Source organism: Anarrhichthys ocellatus, unplaced genomic scaffold, assembly GCF_004355925.1.
Source record: "Anarrhichthys ocellatus isolate YVR2014 unplaced genomic scaffold, GSC_Weel_1.0 scaffold4, whole genome shotgun sequence".
Taxonomy (NCBI): domain Eukaryota; kingdom Metazoa; phylum Chordata; class Actinopteri; order Perciformes; family Anarhichadidae; genus Anarrhichthys; species Anarrhichthys ocellatus.
Genome location: NW_022280034.1, coordinates 5,943,123 through 5,964,220, shown reverse-complemented (window position 1 = coordinate 5,964,220; position 21,098 = coordinate 5,943,123). Strand labels below are relative to the sequence as shown.

The 21,098-nt window shown below is 42.6% G+C and overlaps 1 protein-coding gene across 1 annotated transcript in view; it reads right to left on the bottom strand.

The window, feature by feature from the left end:
* Positions 1 to 21,098, bottom strand: part of chst15 (carbohydrate sulfotransferase 15) — a 32,438-nt gene that overhangs the window by 5,135 nt on the left and 6,205 nt on the right. The window contains exons 2-4 of the mRNA XM_031843488.1: positions 7,982 to 8,584; positions 6,053 to 6,392; positions 2,195 to 2,338 (exon numbers count right to left, since the gene is read on the bottom strand). Coding sequence (XP_031699348.1) covers positions 2,195 to 2,338; positions 6,053 to 6,392; positions 7,982 to 8,422 — 925 coding nt within the window. The 5' untranslated portion in view covers positions 8,423 to 8,584. The remainder of the gene's footprint in view (positions 1 to 2,194; positions 2,339 to 6,052; positions 6,393 to 7,981; positions 8,585 to 21,098) is intronic.

Genomic DNA, 21,098 nt, shown 5'->3' with positions numbered 1-21,098 from the left:
GAGATTGCGTTTGGACGGTGGTAAAAGACAGAGACAGATGGAAGCAGGATATGCAAATAGAGGATGGAGGTTTGAAAGAGTTCTCCACCCCGCTGCGGATATTATTGCTGTCCTGACACACACACACACACACACACACACAAAAAAACAATGATTCCTTTTATACGGCACTTCAGTGAAGTGGCTAAGCAAAGCAGAAGGAAGTCCAGTATTATAAAGCTGTAAGGGTTGAGTCACCGGCTCTCTTAAAAATGAGATTGGCTACTACAGAGCAGCGCTGTGCTTCAGCCTCACTACCTGCTGCTTTAATAGCAGCTTTGTAATATTGCAGGCGAAGTACTAGGCAAGTGACACTGTGACAGGTCTCCCCGAGCCAACTGCTATCGGCCGTATCCTGACGAGGGGCACCGAATGTTGTCGGTCCACGTTCCTCGCACAGATCACAGTGGCAACGCATGACCTGAGTAACTAATACGATACAGCAGAGGGAGGCGGCTCAAGCTGTCCTCTGACATGATGTTTGACAAAACAGGAAGTCAGAGATTACACTGAACAGGAAATGTTTTGTGCAACTGCCTGGAGATCTGATTCGAGAGATGAGTGATAGACTGTGTTTTACACGCTGTCAAATGTATTGTGTTCTCGTATCTTACCTCTGACGTGTAATGCTCAAGATAATGATTCTGATATGGATCAGAAGGTGCTTTATTGTAATCCAGACATAGGAAGTTGCTCATCAGCACGTCATCCTGACACCCAAAGTTTCACATGATGCTTTGCTTTGCTTGTTGTGAAAAGCTGATGTTTGATGTTTAGTTTCCGGGGGTTAAGTTCATCTTAAAACTATTGTAGAAATTATAAATGAAATTTAAAAATGGGCTCAGTGTTCGACTGGGGTTGGACAAAAGTGATTTGTAAAAAAATGACGCTAGTGGAGTCTCAGATTCCAAATCCCTGCAGGCGCTGGAATAGGGGGGTCCTGAACAAGTGCTTTTGACCCCGACTGGTCTTAGTCCTTTTTAATATTGGGCATCGGCCTACTAAATCTACTTTTCACAAGCTACTTGATCTTTTGTAAAATAAGGTGCTCTATATTTAGCCGTTTGCGTCGAATTCCTCAGTTTTTGGGATCATTAACATGTGGCCCCTCTCCGAAGTTTACCCTCAACACGTGTCCTGCGCTCTCAATGGTTGAAGTTCATCAACAGGTCAGATATTTAGCTTTAGGTGATGCATCAATGAGCCTCGACGCTTTCGTCTTTGAACAGCGAGCACCGATTTGACTCTGAGCTGGGGCTTTTGTGGGGAAGCTCCAATCGGCGAATGGAAATTCAGAGCTGAAGTCGTTTGGAGTGAACTAAGCGAGCCGTCTCAGTGGGCCTCTTTGACCCAACTGTGTGTGTGTGGATCAACTGAGCCTCGCTCCCAGTGAACCACCGAAACAGAGAGCAGAGGAAAGAAGCAGCGTGCCCTTAAATTAAACCAAAACATCGTGGTTTTTTCTGTTCATTCAACTTAGGGGAAAAATTATAATGGGGAAAACCCTAATTTCTATAAATTGCATCCACATTTTTATCAAATTCTACGATTGTGTCTGGGTTTTTTTCACATTGTGAAAATCATAGGGCCCTAAGTTTTTCTGGAGAATGTGACTCCTGAAGCTGATGTGATGCGTTCAGCTGGACAACACAAACCACTCAGAGAAAGGACAGGAACATATTAAAATATGCCTATTTTGCCCTATTCCAGATCCTTATGATCGACCCAGGACATTGGACTACATTTATAATAAATCCCTGCAGAGGCAGACTTTATAAGTTTGTATTTAAACCGTGTAAACTAGTGCCCTAAATGCAAATGATGGAAAGTATCAAAGTGGATAGCTAGTCTTTTTGTTTTTTTTAAAGGGGGAATACCAGAGTCTATAAAAACACCGCAAATAGTGACACAACCCTTATTTGTCACCAGATACAGCAGTCACTGCGACTCATTATCATTACTGGCCAATCCAAATGACGCATCAACAAAATAGTTTCTACATTACAGATCCTGTGGTTGTGACACTTGCACGCCATGTTTTCAGTGATTTATTTTAAGCTTAACCTCTGCTCTGGCCATTGGTTACCATGTGGAAAGAAAAGTGCATACATTTGATGATCACAGGAAACTGAATTCGCGAATTAGTTTCGCTTACCTATGATGATGTTGGGTTGGCTGGGGCTTCCACTGGCATTCACTGTGAGGTTTCCCTGGATTTGGTAAGCAGCCTGATCGAACAAGTCCAGGTAGTCCTCCACTGGGTACCGATCATGAAAGCCCTCGCTCAGACGGATGATACCTGAGGGAGGACGAAAAACTTCTTAGAGTACAGTAACATCTCTAGTGCATGTTAACTTTTGATGGCAAGTTATCAGATCGTATCCGATAACTTGAGATCAGACATGGTGTGTATCCATCAAGCATGTTTTTCTTCCTGCCTGCCCTCTCCTCTCCATGTGTGTCTGTGATCACTCTGAAGGCGGTCATTGGGGCTCCTGTGTTGTCTTGACTGTGGGGTGACCAAATTAAATCCAAGTTCTAATCCAATCCAAATTCAGCAGGGAATACCCTCCCTGTTCAATTTTCCCTGTTTCCAATTAAAGGGCCAACGTCAAGTTTGTGCTTTTTAAATGCAGGACGAGAAAATGTGTTTTCCATCCGTGCTGTTGTGGTCTGCAGCCTGATTACAATTTACCAGGCAATTGTGGGGATTCAGGGTCTGATTTAGGAGTATCCATGCAGCATGAGGATAATGAGGTAGCTCAGGCATCTGTTACTTTCAGTGATGCTTTGATGAAAACACCGTTCTCTAGCTAGCAGGAAAACATCATCAGAAAACTCTAGTAAACTCTCCAAACATCCAGCCTGCATCTTTGCTAATCCAGAACGGTTACACTTGTACAAGGTGGGATGGCATTTGTGTGTGTGTGTGTGTGTGTGTGTGTGTGTGTGTGTGTGTGTGTCTCGCTTCAGGGCTTTGTTTTCATCCTTTTTGCTTTTCAATATGAATGAAGCGTCATGCAATTTTCAAATGGCCTGTGTTTCTTGATGGGCACTGTATACGGCAGGCTCGTCTGCCGAGATTCAAACCGCTCCTCTTAAAAAGTTACATGTGACGCGGATCTCACCTTTTCACTGAATCGGATGAGTGGAGCCTCGAAGGGGAATGAAATAAATAAAGTACAAAACAAGACCATTGGAAATCAAAGTGTTCTCAAAGGATGTCTTAAGAGAAAAGTGCTGATTATCAGCACATATAGCTCTAAGTGCAACACTATAAGGGAGAGAGATAGGAAGGAAAGTGGCAGCAAAGATGAAAGGATGAATTTGGGGGGGGGGGGGTGGCAATAACTGAGAGGGACCTATGTCCTTGGGATACAGCTGCCTTTGCTGCTACGCAACATCACAGGCTGCAAAAAAAACACGAGCACAAGGCAGACAAATTGAGGCAAACAACTCATCCACATCCCGCAGCTTTATGAGGTTCAAGTGATTATCAACTCAAACTGAACATCTCATTAAAATAAGTATCGCATGCGGACTGATCAATCCAGCAGTTAGGTTTCCGTTAGTCTCAGAGGGATTAGTGGCGTAGTCAGCAACTGGATGAACTTCAAAAGGATCATTTTGGCTACGACGATTGGGGTTAAGCCTCCTTTTGATTTCTGCGGTGAGAATTTAGATGAAATTTTCATAAAATGTGGCCAATACTGTATGTGGCTCCCTCAACAAGTATTGTGCCAAACCCCCCACCCCCCCGGGTGAAATTATTAAAATCATTAAGTCATTTTTAGACAGAGGGCTCCAGGCAAAAACAAAGTCTATGTATCAGTCATTTGCTGAGCAGAAGAATAAGTCCTCCACAGTGAGAAATTACCATTAAAAATCATGCTGCAGTGATGTGATAATGCAGCTGCTGTTCTTAAAAGAGAATTAGATCATCTACTCGCTACCCGCCTTTCAACTCAGAATAAAGTCATCTAATCTGCTTCTGATTTCATAATCGGAGCTGACTTTGAACAGATCGCTGCCCTACAGTTTAACTGCTGCTCTTCACATTTTTTCCTTCTTCTAGTATTTCTTCACAAATGCAGACACACTTTAGCGACAAACACACACACACACACACACACACTGACTCACACTCCTGATGCCTGCCTCATGAGCTGCTGAAGATGCTCCATTATTCATGAGTCTTAATGGCTGTTTCAGTTCTAAAAGAAAACAAAACGCATGATAGGTGTTGAGAAGGACGACTTGCCTTCTTTAGAGAGCAAAAACACAACACATAGAAAAAGGAGAGACAAGACTCGAGGCTTTTTTTTTGGTGTCATTTGGTAAACGTCACCAAATCAAACCAAATGAGCAGTGCAACAAAGCATCTGCAAGACAAGTGAGGGGTTGAGGGGTTTCCAGTTCAACCAAATACAGTCGCACTCTCAGCTCTCTCATGGCTTTTTAATCCCATCTGTGGTGGTGCGGTGGTTCTTTTAACGTCACAGATGCACACGGTGAAGCAAACACATGATGACATCCACACATTGAGATGACAGAACAGCCATTCGACCAGATGTCTGCTGCGAGGCGGCTCGTACCTCTCCATGCACAGTTTGTGGGGTTTATCTCTTTGTTTGGGGAAATTCACATATTACCACCTGTTCAAACTCCATGAAAACCAACAGTGTAAGCCAGGATTGTGACAGTAGGTTGTGTGTGTGAGTGTGTGTGTGTGTGTGTCTAAAAAGTCTGAACTGAAACGTGTCGGTGATTATGTGTACAATGCATAAGTCTTCACCAGCTCAACTGGCAAATATTCCCTAAAACTAGAGAGAAATACCGTCCTGAAGTAAACCTCTAAGTGTTGGTAAAATATGAAATGGCTCCCTCATAAAATGAAATGATTTCCTGTCTAATTAAATAAATAGATGATGGCTCTGTCTGTTAAATGACAGTATAAAATCCATGGCGTGCAAAGAGAGCAGTCAGAAAGGTGTAAAATAAAGCAAGAACTATAAGCTGAATGAAGCAAAGTTCATGGTGGTGAGATATGTTGCGAGTGTATTTGAGAGCAGGAAACAGTGCGCCCACACATGTGGGTTCAAAGTGTGCGAGGCTTGATGTGCTGTATTTGTTAAGCGTTCTTTTCAAGTCCCTTCCACCACAGAGACAAATCTGTGTCTCAGATGACGGAGAGGAACAGTTAGTCTCGATTATTTCTCGTCCTAGTTGAGCCGTTAATGAGCACAGCCACCGCATGAGCTCAACCATGGGCGTACATATCAGAATGGGGAAGTGGCAGCGGTAAGATGTGATATGACGATGGCGTACAGGAAGGGGTAAACGGAAAAAGAAGACTATTAGCATTCAAAACATTGAATGTGCGAGGCAATGAAGAAGTTAAATACATCATTAGAGCTGTAGGTTCGGGGCCAACAACTCTCAGGTAGAAAATAAACAGTTTAACTTTATTCTCATGCACAGCACAAAATGGGGTGTTGAATATTCATTTCTCGGTTAATTGCATTGGGAGATTGAACTGCGTGCATCGGAGATACTTAATTCATGTCACATTCAGGGCTCACAACCAGCTAGGTTTCACATTATAAAAAAATGAATAACTGCAGGTGTAGTTTTTGGTATTTGATGTCGCAAAATTGTCAGTTTGACATAGTGTGAAATTATCAGTCAATATCCAAAGGACTCCACAATTAACTACTGAAATGTATATAAATTATGCTATTTAGTTTCTACAAAACACATCTTCACAATATGATGACAGCAAGTATACAGGAGATAAAATGCTTATTAAAAAAAGACAGGTTTGCCTTTGAGGCCGAGACCCCTTCAGACGTCTGTCACCGAGTGCTTCTCTGAAGCCCCCTGAGGCATGGCTCTACCAAAATGACGTACTGTAGAGAGTCACGTTTCACACTTTAAATGCTCTCGGGCTCTCATTATTGTGTAACCAGCCTGAAGGCCTCAGCCACAGCAAATTACAGTTTTCGCTACTCACCAAACCTCTTGCGGGTCCACCAGTGTGGCTCTTTGAATGTGGTGAACTTGACGTCTGGGTGCAGCCTCAGTCTGTCGTACAGGTCCGTTGTGCCACACTTTGGTTGGCCGATGATATAGAAGTATGGAAGGCACCGCATGCGGTAGAGTTTCCCATCGCGGTGATACAAGTGTTCTCGGAAAGTGTTCCTCAAGTGCTGAAACACTGTCCGGAAGCGCCTCGAATAGCGTGCGTACAAGTTTGTCCTGTAAGGGTCCGAGGTGATATTCCCAGTATATTCCTCATACCAGCATGGGTTCTTGACGCTAGGCAGGAATTTGCGTGGGATAGCAGAAAACATCTGTAAAAAGCAATGAAAGCAGGCTGAATTAAGCCACCGTACTACCCAACCCCCATAAAAACATTTCAGACAAAGCCTTCTGTAACCCTTGAGATCATCAATGCTACGGCTGCACGATGGAAGATAAACACATTTCACAGACTCATTAAAGGAAGAGGTTTGCTTCAACAGTTTAATTTATGCAGGCCACTGTTTTGGCAGGTGTAGGCAAACACCATCTGTGGGTGTGATCCAGCCGCACGTTCATGACAAGTTTGAGCAGGAGGATACAATCTCTAGAGGGGCAGAGAGTTGGCATAGATGCGTAGACACAAGTGAGTGCACATATGTATGCACACACAGTGCAGTCAGACAGTATTTGTGAAATGGCCATTTTTGTTGTTGTTTTATATATAGTCCTCCAGGAGAGAGATATTGTTAGTCAATATAAACTTAAATAAAGTCATGTTTTTTGATATTTGGTGTCAAATCATTTGCATTCAAAGACAGTCTGAAGGCTATATTCTAACAGACAACTGCAGACACCCTTGGTATCCGCTCTCCTTTTGGCCAGACAAAAGTCAAACTTCGTATCATTGTCCTGATGCACTGCCCGAAAAATAGCTATTGTTTACCCAGTATGGATGTGGACACCCTCAGCACTTAAAATGTATAGTTTTCTTGTTTCATTTGAAATACAATGTGCTGGATTCAAGCAAAAAAATATATAAAAAGTGAATCTCTCATAATACTTTCAGACAGTAGTGTCCATGAACACCCATGCAGCCTGCCCTGAGCGAAGCAGATTCATCCTCAGCAGTAGAAGTGAGGCGACACGCACGTTTCCTATACAGTCTTTTTGTCTTCACATATCACAAGTGTTTCTTGGTGACCAAACAAAGGCCCATGCTCCTGTGACTCGCCCGCAGCCTGTGAGACGCGGCTACTTTGAGGACAATTAATGCCGGATCCGTCCACAGACGTGGTATTGATTGTCCCGCGGCCACACTCTCCTATTCATTAGCTGGTTCAATAAGAAATTAGTTATGTTGCAAATTAGCCCTAGCACAAGCCATTATCATTAGGATTAACAATTAATTGAACCAGGCTTTGAGGTGAAACGGACACTGTGAGAAAGCCACAGGACCAGTGTGTTGGAAGACCGCGGGATGACTTTGAGCTTTAAATCCCTTGCGCAAAACAATTGGTAGAGACATGTGCAATTATCTGGTGTGACATGAAGTGTTATACAAGGCTTTCAGAGCAGTTTTATCTCTTTATAAATTAAATTAGAAACTGCAACCAGTGGGGAATTGCAACAATGTATTGAACCCGGTGTAGACGGCGTGTAGGCATGAATACTGATTTGACTCACCTTTTCACTTATTATTTAATTATGCTTCAAGACATATCTGAGATTGTCAATTAAAACAGAGATCAATATCAGCCTGGGACTTGTTTGTATTATGATTAAAATGGAGAGATAACATTTATACTATAAAACACTGAGGTATTCATTACGGAAATCAATCTGATAACAAAATCTATCTTTTTGATACAATTTGCATCCTTAAGATCTCTTTTGAGTACATTAGGATGGATATACTCACATGTGGTTCACTGTTAACCAGCGCTTTGAGCTCTGGGAGCTGTCGATTGCTGCGAAACTCCACTTTGGATGTGATTGACTTCACTACCAGTTTCATATGTGCGTCATCCTTGACTGAGGAGAGGTTGAAGGCAAAAGGTCCCGGGCTGACCAGGCTGCTGAAGTGGTAGGGCGAAGGGGTGAGGAGGAGACCCTTCTTGTCCCCCGTCAGAATGTACGAAGCCATGATGAGGAACGTGACGGCCAGGCCGAACAGGAAGCTGTAGAGGCGGATTTTGCGGAAGCAGCCCAGCGTGCTACAGTGCCTCGGCAGCTCCCGCTTTACCTCCAGGACCGCGAACAGGTTCACGGGCGTGTCGTCCACCTGCAGGAGCAGCGGCCTCTTGCGGTAGTCGTCCACCGCGGAGCCCAGCAGGCTGTATTTGTAGTCCATCTGCGTCATGGCGTCAACAGCCCGCGGGTCCCAGGTATCACGGCTCAGAAACAGGGGGGCGTTATGGAGCAGGATCCAGCGGGACAGGAGGTTTTGGGATGGTGGAGTGGCTGACGGTTGATGTCCATGATGGGTTGTGGAGAACAGCCCACCTCATCAACAGACGCCTGCCTGTAGTAAGAGGAAAAAGACAGTCAGCTACATTGACTCACTGTTTCATGCCTGGGCTGATGCAGCAACTTCTAAAACCTCAAAAATATGTCAGATAAGCCTTTCTTTCCACCCACACTTGTCTGTGTAACTGAGGCTTGCTGTTTCTCATTCACAATAACTGGAAGAGGCATCAGATATTCTAGAAGTTTCATTGACTGTGACAAAGAATAGACTCCGTCACATCCTGATCAAATGCTGACTTGCATTTGTGTATCTGCTCCATTTGGGAACCAGTTTCGCAACCAAGGCCAGGCACTGATTGAAGTTCTTTCCATTTTTCAAGGCATGAAATGTGAATTTCATACCTCAAGAGCATGTCATCACATCCCTAAGTCTCAGAAAATCCCGATGACAAAATAATGTCTCTTTGTGAAAGCAGTCAAACGATTCGATAGCTGAAGGGAATTTCGCTTTAACCTCTGTACTGCCGCAGTTCTAGCCATATAACCTCAGGCTGAACAAAAGAAAAAGAAATTGACAGTAGTGGAAAACGATGACGGGAATGTGTCTGCTCTGAATATTGACGAATTAGATGAAGTGCCACCAAGAAGTAACATTTCATCCTGTAAACCATGTCTTGGAAAATGGGATTTTGATTATTAATTTCCCAACAATCGCGTTTTGTAGGGTCAAATTAATTTCACTGACTTCCTCTTACACTTCCTGTTTTAATCAAACAGCACAGCAACACCCTCCCCAACCTCGCAGCCCATCCTCGCACCCTCCCTGTGCAACAAAGTCACAATGTGGAGGGAGTGATAAGGACGTCAGGACGAGGGATGCTTTCAGCCTAGAAACTACGAGGCTGTGTGTCAGACTCTCCTGGGGAGAGACACGAATATAAGAGAGACCCGGTCTGGACCGGTGAAGGGATTATACTATCAGAAAATGGTATTCCTCACTGGGAAGTCACATGGATCAACAGTCGCCCACAGATAAAAGGGAAGGGCCAATGTCTAAAGGGTGAATGAATTGGTGATCTTTTAATGATAATGCTTCTGCAGCAGCAACGTGTAGTTTTATCCTTGAGGCTTTCTGTGTCTCTGGAGCTGAGCCAACATGACAGCAGTGAATACAATACGGCATAATGACAAAAAGCCAGCAGAGCCGAGGGTCTGGGACACTTGTCAAAGGATGCGTGGGCTGCACGGGAATATGGCTGAAGCCTCGAAACTGCACGGATACAGGCATGAGGTTGACGTATTTTACACCTGCATTACTGGCATACATCATCAGACGAGGGCTCTATGGAAGTGAGTCATCGCTCCTCCTCACGGCGGCTGATATTGTCTGCCCGCCACCACCGCCCACCGCCCACACCCTTCGCACAACTCTGTATTCACGGAGCTTGCGGCAGAGCCGATAAGAGGAAGGGCTGGGAGAGCGCCTGCCTATACCTACCTGCTCAAGCAATGTCATTTACCCCCAGCTGGGCCCTCAGCGTCACCCGACAGCAACAGTCTCTCCAGGAGACAGGTGGAGAAATAACAAGCCGCGCTCTGAAAAGACTGACTTCCAGCCCTGAAGAAGTTGAAAAGGGGAGCTGTGGAGTGACTGCTTCAATGCAAGAAGCTGGAGCCACTGTCAGATACTGACATGTTTTTTTGCTTTTAGCCAGGAAATGAACCCGTTTATGGAGCACTTTCCCAAAAATCAGATGTGTGTGTGTGTATGTGTGTATATATGTGTGTGTGTGTGTATATATATATATATATATATATATATATATATATATATATATATATATTTAAAGTTTGCATGTCAGAGATGGTGTATCAGTGCTTGTCTTGGATAAATGTTCACTACAAGTCTTCTTGTTATTTGAAATAGTCTGTAATGGCATAGGGTCCAATTTTTAAACGAACTCAAAATGTTCTTGCGTGATGAAAGCTCCAAAAAAGACTTAAGAGGTTTGCTTTTAACAGCAATGTAATTACTGCAGGTCGGATGTCCTGTTCCGTCACAGAAACGGACACTACACTGTGTAATCAAAGCGCTAAAAGTAGGATGACATTTTCAGGATTGCACTTGAGTAACAAGCCCACTGTTTGCTATTGTTGAACATATGCGCTCATCTGTAGTCGTCATGACTGTGTGTGTCCTTCATCAAGGCTGAAGTCAATGAGGTGCTCATGCTCAAGGCTATTTAAAATAGGGGGAGGAAGAAGAGGGCATGAGGGTAAGAGAGAGAGAGAGAGAGGTAAAAAACTAAGTTGGAGAGAAAGAGGAAAAAGAGGCCGTGTCATTGACGAGAGAATGTTACCCTCAAGGGAACCCGCATCTAAATCAATCAGACACCTAACTGTATTAGTGGGCGACTGGCAGCTTGACAGTTCTGTTCTATTCATAAAGCAAAAACGTCGCTCCTGTCCATCAAACATGATGAAACAGCTGAACTAAAACAGAAATATGGCTGAAGGGCAGCGGACAAAGAGGACACACGGTTGCATCATCTACCTTTTCTGCTGCCAAACCTTTAAATAATAGTAAAAGTATTGTTTTTCCCGTTGAAGATGGATGTTTTTGACATTAATTTCTGCCCCTCTAACATGATTTAGTGCCTCTGACCACGGCTTGTAAGAGAAATTTGTTGCTATTTCTAAAAATGGTTCATTGTAAGTACGTTATGTCTTTATTGATGGGTATTTATTAGCATGCTAACCTGCAAAAGTTCAAAGTAACTCAGGGCAATTTCAGTATGCATATCATTCACATTCTTAATGAAACAGTCACTTGATTTATTCGGTCAAAAATTACTGTTTTTCCTCGGAAATTATATTTGAATGTCTTAATTGGTTATGAACTAATCTGTCTTTATGAGGGACTTAAAGTTTAAAAGCAAAGGGTAGAAGCTCCTCAGAGTTCATTGGTGGATTGCTGGCAGCTTATTGCTAGCTGCCCAATAGCCAGGAAGCCTAGCATTGGTTTTGTTGACCGATTAGTTTCCAAGTTTATTTTTATGTTTTTCAAAAAAACTTTTTCCATATCTCACCAAACCAGCCTGGACAGTTAGTCTGATGTTTAAACTATAAAAATAAAACCGGGTTAAGATTGCTCTGGTATCCGTGTGTTCTCCCTCCACCACTCGGCTTATTAGAAAAGAAACCTGTAATGGTTTGGCCGTCAAGATTATAATAATATATAAAGACAAGCAAGCAAAAACCATAAACCTTACAAATTATAAACCCTTTTATAAAGCATGCCTTATTAGAAACTGTGTGGCAGAAATATCACTGACTCAGGGAGTCTGCAAGTCAGAACGTTGCAAGTAAGTGTCATCTGACTGCAGAGATCAAACGCATTGACCACGCAGATAACTCAAATTCATAATGATTGTGATTAACTTCAAAGACTCTGGCATTAGTGGTAATGGCCTGCACGCTGTGCTGATACCTCCCTCACTGCGTGGTGCAAATGGAATTGCCACGGCCTTAATAACTCATCAGGGGGAGACCTCTCTGTACTGTCTCCGCCTGTCAGTCAGAGACGGATCAGTGAAACAGGCAATCAGAAAGATTTGTTTAAAGCCTGCCGTCTGCTCCGCTCCTAGCTGTCCATCTCCGGTCTGGAAAAACCAAACCAGTCTCACACACTGGCAGCTAATTGGCGTTCTCTTGTGTACCTTTTCTTCTCCGCTGATCAATTCCTTTCTTTGTGTTTATCGCTGTCAGATTGATTATTTGTCCAACAAAAGCGGTGGAGATGGACAGATTGTCTTTTATTGTAAAAAAATAAAAAAGCATGAATCGAAATCTTTTGTTGTTAACTACAGTTAATCCATCTGTTGTAGTAAATCAAATTTCAAACTGGTTCTATTACAGCTTTTCTCATGCTGTGGATGTGACAATTTGCTTTCTTTGGCATTGATTGGGGAGAGAAAATTGGTAAAGTGGTGATGAAAACATACTCGACTTCACTTGTAAGGAATATTCCTCTGCTTTTCCTATTCTGCTCATGACTTGTGGTCATATTCCATAGGTCGGTAAATGCTCTCAGACAATAGGAATGACAAAAGACACTCCACAGCCCTTAAATCATTCATTCCTCAAACCGCAGCGACGCATGATCATTATATACCTGGCTGGGGACGCAGTCTGTCCTACTTCTTAGGCTCACTGGTATTTCTGATGGGCCCCTGAAATACCCTTTTTGTTTGGATTCAAAGCAAACCGCCAGCTCACTCAGGCCACGTAGAAGTTACTGCTTCAGACTACAGAATATTGTTAAAATGTCTTAGTTATCCCCACAGACCTCCCTGTGTTGTTGTCTTCATCTTCGACGCTAACCCATTCACAGTGGGACTCGGATGTTTCCTACTTCTTTTCTCTTTGAAAAAAGGTGCAGGAAACTCTTGAAGACACTGTGTAAGACAATTTTCCTCTGACATATGTCTTCTGGTCCTCTGAGAATGGACACATATGCAGAGTATATTTTAATGTCCTTAGATGTTAACATGGCATGAAAAGCTTAAACTTGACTCATCTGCAGGAGCAACAGGCAGCTTAGAGGTTGAAGACTTTGAAGCAAAGCTATATGAGGTTTCCCACAGAGACGAGAAGTTCAAGCGCGCCTGATTCATATTACAACGAAGAGTTATTGAAAAATGGTTAAAGACAAATGAATCATTGGATACCCAATTTATAATCGCAAATTAAATCAGCGATACATGGATGGTGGAGGAAATCGAGATGTAATTGGACAAAGAGTGAAGATATGGATACTCTGTAGATGCACAGTATGCTTTGCAAATGCTGCACAGAGAAGGTGATGTACCGACTGATAGGCCTGTTACACTAACACTATATTGACTATTGATTTATTGTACCATATATGGACATGACCTCAATTATTTTTATCTTATTGACTCATTGTAGCTTATCTGGACATGGCCTCGATCATTTCTGCTGACCGGGATATTGCCCATTTTATTTGCATGCTTGCTTGTTTACATAAGAAAGTCACCGATCATTTTAGCCAGCATGAATAAACGGCAGCCTTTTCCCTACATTGTTGTTTAGGGAATGTTGTTTTATTGCAATTATTTCTGGGACAATATAGCGTCTTTACAAAATGTGTTATCCTGCCAGGCAGTGATTATCCCTGAAACATCGTGCAGGTGTGCAAAGTGAGTGTCACAGTGTTGCTTCCTCCCTATACAGACATGAACATGAACATTTTCTGATAGACTCTGTGTCTGTATGACAAGTAGGAAAAACAGATTAATTCAAGTAAAATGTGCGCAGCATAAACAACAACCTGCTCCTTGCTTGCCTTTCACGACCATGTAGCCAGAGAAAAGAGACAAAGCAAGCGAGCTCTGCAATTTAGCTACAGTCGAGGTGTGGAGGAATATAAACATGAGCACAAACTGACGGGGACTGAGAGCCCTGTGATGAAAAGACTTGGGAGACCTTGAGAACAGAATAGCACATTCTGTCCCAGGAGTACTCTCGACCTCTCACAGGCTGATTTCAACCATCCGCCGTAATACTGAAGAAGCAGTTTGTCATTCAGGAACAAGCCATTTCCCCTTTATGACCACTTACAGATTCTCCAAAGCAAATATGCAACAAAAACAAACCCTGAAGAATCGAGTAAACTGCTAATGACTTCAGACTGTAAGCAGAATATCAGTACCGCCCGCTTACTCGGGCAGTTTACCTTTATGGCTTTTTCTACACAAAGAGCTATAATGAGCTGACTGTAAAAGCCAATACTAGCTGAAGGGCTGTAAACATGCATTTAATGCGTGGTCTCTTCTGATAAACAGTCTGTTCATCCTCTCTGCCGTGACCCCTTAACATTTTCCAAAAAGACGGGAAGTGGATTTTGGTTGACGTCCACCAAAAACACAGGAAGTACCGTCGGAAGGAAGAACAAAGAAGGGTGTCATCGCTGTGTCAGCTGGAGGAAGATGTTTTTCCACCAGGCCACTCACAATAATTAAAGTTCAGCGTGAGGCCACTGCAAGGGTGGCGTAGCCATGGGACTGAGCCCGACATGTGACGCTGAGGCAATCTTGTGATTGGTTAAATTGGGCTGGTGATAAATAGCTGCTGATGACACTGCCTCCTCCAGTATCAAGGCTATTTTATTTTGCAGAGGGGATCTTAAAGGGACAAGAGCTCTCTCCATAAACTGGGGATAGGTGTTATGTGCATGCGTTTTTAAAAATACATCTTAACAGCTCGCTGTAGCTGCTTCTTGTTCTATTGTTTTAAAACTGATTTGCCTGTGAAACAATTTAGAATAAGACCATTATCTTGTTCTGGAGACTGTTTTTGATGAAGGATGAGCACTATTACTAATACGTTGCGTTTCCTGTGGCTGCTTCACAGTAAAAGTCGCTGTGTTTCGGAAGTAAAACGCTTTAATGTGAAGCAGCTGCAGTAGGAAATGTTCGGTTTTCATTAGAAGTTACTTCGTAAAGAAAGTGGGCAGTTAACAGTGGGGTTGTTATTAGTGAGATAAAATTAAGTAGGATTACATGCGTGTAAATTTCCTGTGAATCCTTTGTAAAGACAATCTGAATCCAGCACGGGATTGGCAGACTCCGCCACAACCAAAAAAGACTACTAGAGATGTAAATGGTATCAAAACTGGGTTTTGATTTGGTTTTAATCACAAAAATGATAACGTACTAAGTGTTAATGTCTCCAACACAAGCAAAAGTTATGTTTCCCGCTGCAAGAAAATATTAATCACTGAACAGTAAATGAGGTCCTCGTGTGATGAGGACATCTCAAAAAATGCTTCAACTAACAATGGGGAGATATTGCAAATGGGCAGCTGATTATGCAGCCAGAGTGAACAAGAGATGGTTAAATCTTCACCCAGGTTTTTGTACTATTGATTTTTTTATTTTTTTTAAATCCAATTTCAATCATCAAAATAAATACTTGTCATAAATGCATGATGAAAATGGAAAATTATGAGCGTTATCTAGTTTCTGTTTAAATAAATCAAATCAATTGGAAAAGGCACCGTTTGTGCGAATAAATGAAGCAAGCTACTGAGGCGTGAAATTACTCCGCACAATAGCTTAGGAGCACAAGAGAAACATCTGGAAATAGGATTGCATTGGGCTACGATGAACCACGAAGTCCACTGATAATAGAGCGAGCGGGAGCCCCTGTGACATGTCAAATATGCCACTTCCTTCTCCAGTGCCCCCAGGGGGCTGCAGCCCCATCTCATGTAAATCACAACCATGTAACCCGAGAAAGAGAAGATCGGTATTCACTGTGGCTCAGAGTGGATTTATTCGTCATATTACCCGGGGAGAAGTCATCCATCACATTCCGTCAGATCACACACACTGTTGACCAAAGATCAAGAATCTAATCTCCAGGAAGTCGTCGTCCCCCCCCCCCCCTCCCCAGGAGACCAGAGGACCTGACCGTGACCCGACCGAGGAGCCGCCGGGTCAAATTATCAACACAGCCTTTGGACGATTTCGCTGCTGCGGATGGTGGCGAGAAATGTGGCCTCTGCCCTGGATTCATAACTGATGCTCAGCTGGGATCTCAGGGCGGAGTCCCAGTTCAGCACTTTCCTTCATCTTTATCTTTTATTCATTATTTTAATTTCACTGGCAGCCTCCCACAGCCTGGGCTCCTTCTAAAGGTGCTTATGATGGTGTCATTAAAAAGTGCGGAAAACAATGGCTGCTACTTAAATTATTGATTGCAGTATAATGGATATGTTATGAAGCACATGGGGTACTCTGGTCTCTACACGGAATACTTACTCTGATGCTAAATTGGGACTTAAAATGCTAATGTGGAGATTAAAGGAAAGGTGAAAGGTCATGTGTCTTATCTGGGATGGGAGCCTACTTTACATCAAATTATGAATAAACAATTGTAATTTTGATAGAAGAACTGCATTTCCAACGCGATAAACAATCGGGGATTTCTGGTGTAAACGAAAAAAGGAGCTTCAAGTTTGAGGGGCATATGTAAAACAGTGCTGTGTTCGCACAGCAGCTTCCAATGAATAATGCATTAGGACCAACTTGGATGTGTCTAACTTATTATCTAACTTCAGAAAATGTATACTCCGATGAATTCAAATAATTCCGGAGACATCCTTGTGTGTATTTCCATATTTCTCCTGCCACGGTTGGAGATCTTTTTGGCATAAGATCTTTCAGTGATACTCCAGTCACTTTAATTTAGTTTCTCCATTTTATCTTTTGTCGAGCTTTCTGTGTCAGTGGTCAGATGTTTTTTTTTTTCTTTTGTCTCGTAAAATATTAATCTGTATTGCTGACAGATTTTGAGATGTGTGTTGAAATGGAAGACGTAGGAGAGACGGAGTTAAATAATGCTGACTGACAGAGGAAACTTATTGTGAGTAAGTTGTGTGGGGGGGGCAAAGTGAGTGAGAAGTCGTGAAATATCACTTGGATTCTTGGGCGCTCAGTGTTGCGTAGGAGGACTGTTTTTTTTTTAGATTTGTGAAATACGTGCCAATCGGTTACACATCCCCTTAAGGTCCATTTTTCGTGTTTTAAATCGCCAATAATGTGGGTGGCAGCTTGAAACATTTATATCGAGCACCACTAACAACTCGGCATCAGAACTGTTTTCCTAGAAGGTGGCAAAAGCAAACAAAGCTTCCCACAAAACAGTCCAACTAACAAGTGAAAGTGTCATTCAAGAATAATTGAGGTGAAACAATTGATGCTAGAATTTGTCCCTTTACCTTATCTGACTTCTTCCTTTCGGACGAGCAACTTGTCATTTGTTCGACACTCTAGCAACACCTGCAGCTGCTCGCCTCCTCACTCTCTTTATGAGACCTGACAGGCAGTCTCTCTACATGTGGACCAAAGTTCAATCTTCCTTTTTGACAAGAAGCAGACAGAGCTGGGGGGGAAGCAGTTGGTAATTAATCCAATGGGAATGTTTACTCTTTCCAGTGGAATGCCTCTGAACCCACAGTGCAGCATAAATGGCAAAGATCCAAATCGGCTTACAGAAAATTTAGGGGGAAAAAAGTAACACTTTTCGAAAAATGTTGTGGCTAGGACTTTCAAGGCTATATTTACCATTATAAACAATACTGCAATTATAGGGTATTTTTCCATCCACATGTTGTTGCCCATTGACACTTATTGACATTTATAGGACACATCTGTGAACACTATTCTGTGCTCTGGAATCACACTGCACTTAAAGTTGGTAAACCGCCACTAAATTGTGCCTTCACGGCGCATCTGTGCAACATCTAAATAAAGTGTGTACTTCGGTAAACTCTGGGCTATCATGAGAGCACAATAAGGTCGAGAAATTCCCAACGGAAGCCGGGAACAAAAACATCAAACATGAGTGACTGATACTGAAAAAAAAAAAGAGGAAGGTAATCCATTAAATGGAGAAATGAAAGTAATCCGAGAGGTTTTCACCTGACAGTGCTGTCGTTCTTCCCAGTGGTGACTTATTATTCAGGTGGCTCCAGCTTGGGAAATTAAATCAATTAAATCATAACGTAAATGTTTTAAATCTATCACACTTAAGGCTAATTAGCAATCAGTTTGCAGCTTGTTAGCATTTGCCAGTGTTGATTATATGAAATGCTCTGAAGTACGTAGGACTACTACACGCAACGCTCAAGGTTCACACAATGGTTGTGCGATGAATTTGTAATATGTAGAGGTGTGGTTAGTCTTTCATTTGTCATTGACTAATGTTCCTTACATGCATCAGACTGAAGGGGACACTTGGGGTGTTCCGTGTTGTTTGTAATTCATTGCTCTCAGTAGACAGATATATTTTAGTTGTAGTTGCCCAGCAGACAGGAGACGATGATGACAGTACCGTGGACCCAAGTAACTAAGAGGAGCTCATTTGGTAAATCAAATGAGGCTTGAGCGAAACTTTCTTTACATTTAAACCATGCCTCTGCTTTTTCTCAACATCAAATACATTTGTTTACTCAAGACTAAAACTGGAGAAAAACTTGGAGTACCTCCCAAAAAGCAAACTACAATCTTTGTCAAATCCTGACGCTGTGAGGATTCCACGAGTAACTCGACATCATCAAAGATATTCACCTTTTTTTTTTAAGATGCAACATGGATGTAAACTGAAAAAAAAGAGGAGCACCTTCCTGTTTTTCTCTTAATTCCCTGCTTCCTCAAGGTTCTGCAGGAAACCTGTAATAATCCTGTGCAGTAGCGCTTCACACTTTAGTTTTCATCTCTCAGCCGCACTGAGCCTCCTGCCTGATATAGGATATGTGCACGGATTGAGTGTTAGCCTATGACTGCCAAGAAAACGTGTGAATTAACAAAACGTATAGGCCATTTCTGAGTCGGCTGGCTTACTGCTTCGCCGCTCGGGAGTGGGCCTGATGCAAACAGTTTTAGGGAGGCTACTCCCAGTGGATCCATAATATCAACTTGGCCTGTGGATTTCCAATTTATAAGTTGCTGTGCTTTATCTTCTCCCTGCTACATTATACATGCGACTCCACAATAATGAAGGCTTGGACAAATTGTCCAGGCTTAACGGATAGGCAGGCAGGTTAATTCTCCAAATTAAGGGTGCGCATAAAGAGGTCTCCTTTTTAATATGGAGGATTAATTGAAAGGCATCTTAATTTTTAAGGGTGGCCAGTATGTTCCACCTCTCTCAGAAGGATCCCTCGCGCTGTAATTTAAGTGTGAGGTTTAGCATAAATCACAATAATGCATCTGCCCTGTTCAGTATGCTCTGGAAGTAGATTGTAGCAAGAAAAAAGGAGGAAAAAAAACAATTTAATCACAACTCTACCTGCTTGGCCACGTCCTGATAAATGGAGGGAGGGTGATGGATGTTCTTACTACAACGGCACATCCATCTTGCAAAGTGTAAAAAAAAATTCTCCGGCTTGCCAAAGGTTCACACTGGCAGCAGCTGCCTGCACAGATATAAAACTCCAGCTCCAAATTAACTTGGCAGGGATAATCCCACAAAATGATGGCTGCAGCGATGAAAATAACATTTGTACACATTCCCTGTGACCCGGGCCGGGTCAGAGTGTGCCTCCTCACTGCCAAAAAAAGGCCTGAAATGAATGCAAACGGCACCTGCAGGTGCGTCTGACGCTTCTGCTGGAGATTTCGAGGCTGTCTGGTAAACGGAACTCGATGTTGACCTTTTGATCTCAGACATACGTACGTGCAGCTCGGTGGAAAGTGCATGCAAGTTCTCTCTTTTTTTTTTTTTTTTGTTTACCACTCTGAGGTAGTTAATATGTCACCTCTTGCTATGATTGAATTCGCCCGGGGCCACTGCTGCATGCACTTACAAAACACTGACTAATCTATACGTTCAGCTACTTGGAAGATGGAGTAGATATAAATTTAACTTCTCTGCGGTTCAGTGATGCCATGAAATGACCAGGAACAATCTCAATAGTTTGTAGGTCATGAACATTGCTTTTTTAAAAACTCAGTGTGAGAAATGGCCGTGGTATTGAAAGGTTTCACAGTAGCTCATTTAAAAGGAGTTGCCGAAGGTAATTGGAAAATGAATCTCTCCCCGGCGCTGTGTATTGTTGGAGTCCCCACAGGTCTGTGTTGAGGCCCATTAGAGGGGCATCTGGAAGACAGATACTGTCTACAAACACACACACACACACACACACAACCACTAATACTGGGTCCAACTGCTAACCTAAGGGATTCCATGGAAACGCATGACAGCATCCATGATCAAAGGGAAGCGTAAATATAGATTAAAAACAGGAGCATTGTTTCTCAATGCTGTTTGAAATCAATACAGAAATCTGGATGCTCTCTGTAATTTCATTATTTTTTTTGATTTAAACGCAACTTTCATTGAGGTATTTGGTGCGTAATCGGCAGCTAATTTGCCTTTTCTCCCCATTTTTTATTTTTTTCTTACCAGAAGCTTTTACGAGCTAAACATGCCGTTACAAAACCAATTCATACGAGCGTTTTTCTGACCTGCCATCAACTAAAACTGCTTGGTTATGGTGAGGGAAAGATGAAGGTCTGAAGGCTGAAAGAAACTAACTTTGACTGTTGGTAGGAATTCAAATTACACTTTCGACGCCCGACCGTCTATCCCAACCTCGTCCCTTAGTTTGAATTATCTCGCTGCAGGGAAACACCTTTGGGGCATGTGGGAGTGAATATCAGTTTTAATTGGGGGTTGCCAAAGTCTTACGTGTCTGTTTGTTAAGATTTGACTGAGTTGTGACTGAGAAGGAATATGAATGTGGACACAAATTGCAGCAATTGGGTGCTTAGAGTTTCAAAGTAATTGCCCTTCACCCCAAGCAGCATATTTATTCTGAACCTCACGTCTCTCCCTCTGTGCCCCCTCTTCATCTCTCCTGCACCTCCCTGGGGAACGGCGCCTCACAATCTGCTCCTCTATATAAAAAAAAAAAAAAAAAAAACTAGCAAATTCAGGGAAAGCCAAAAGCAATTAAGCTTAACTATTCTTATCTCTCC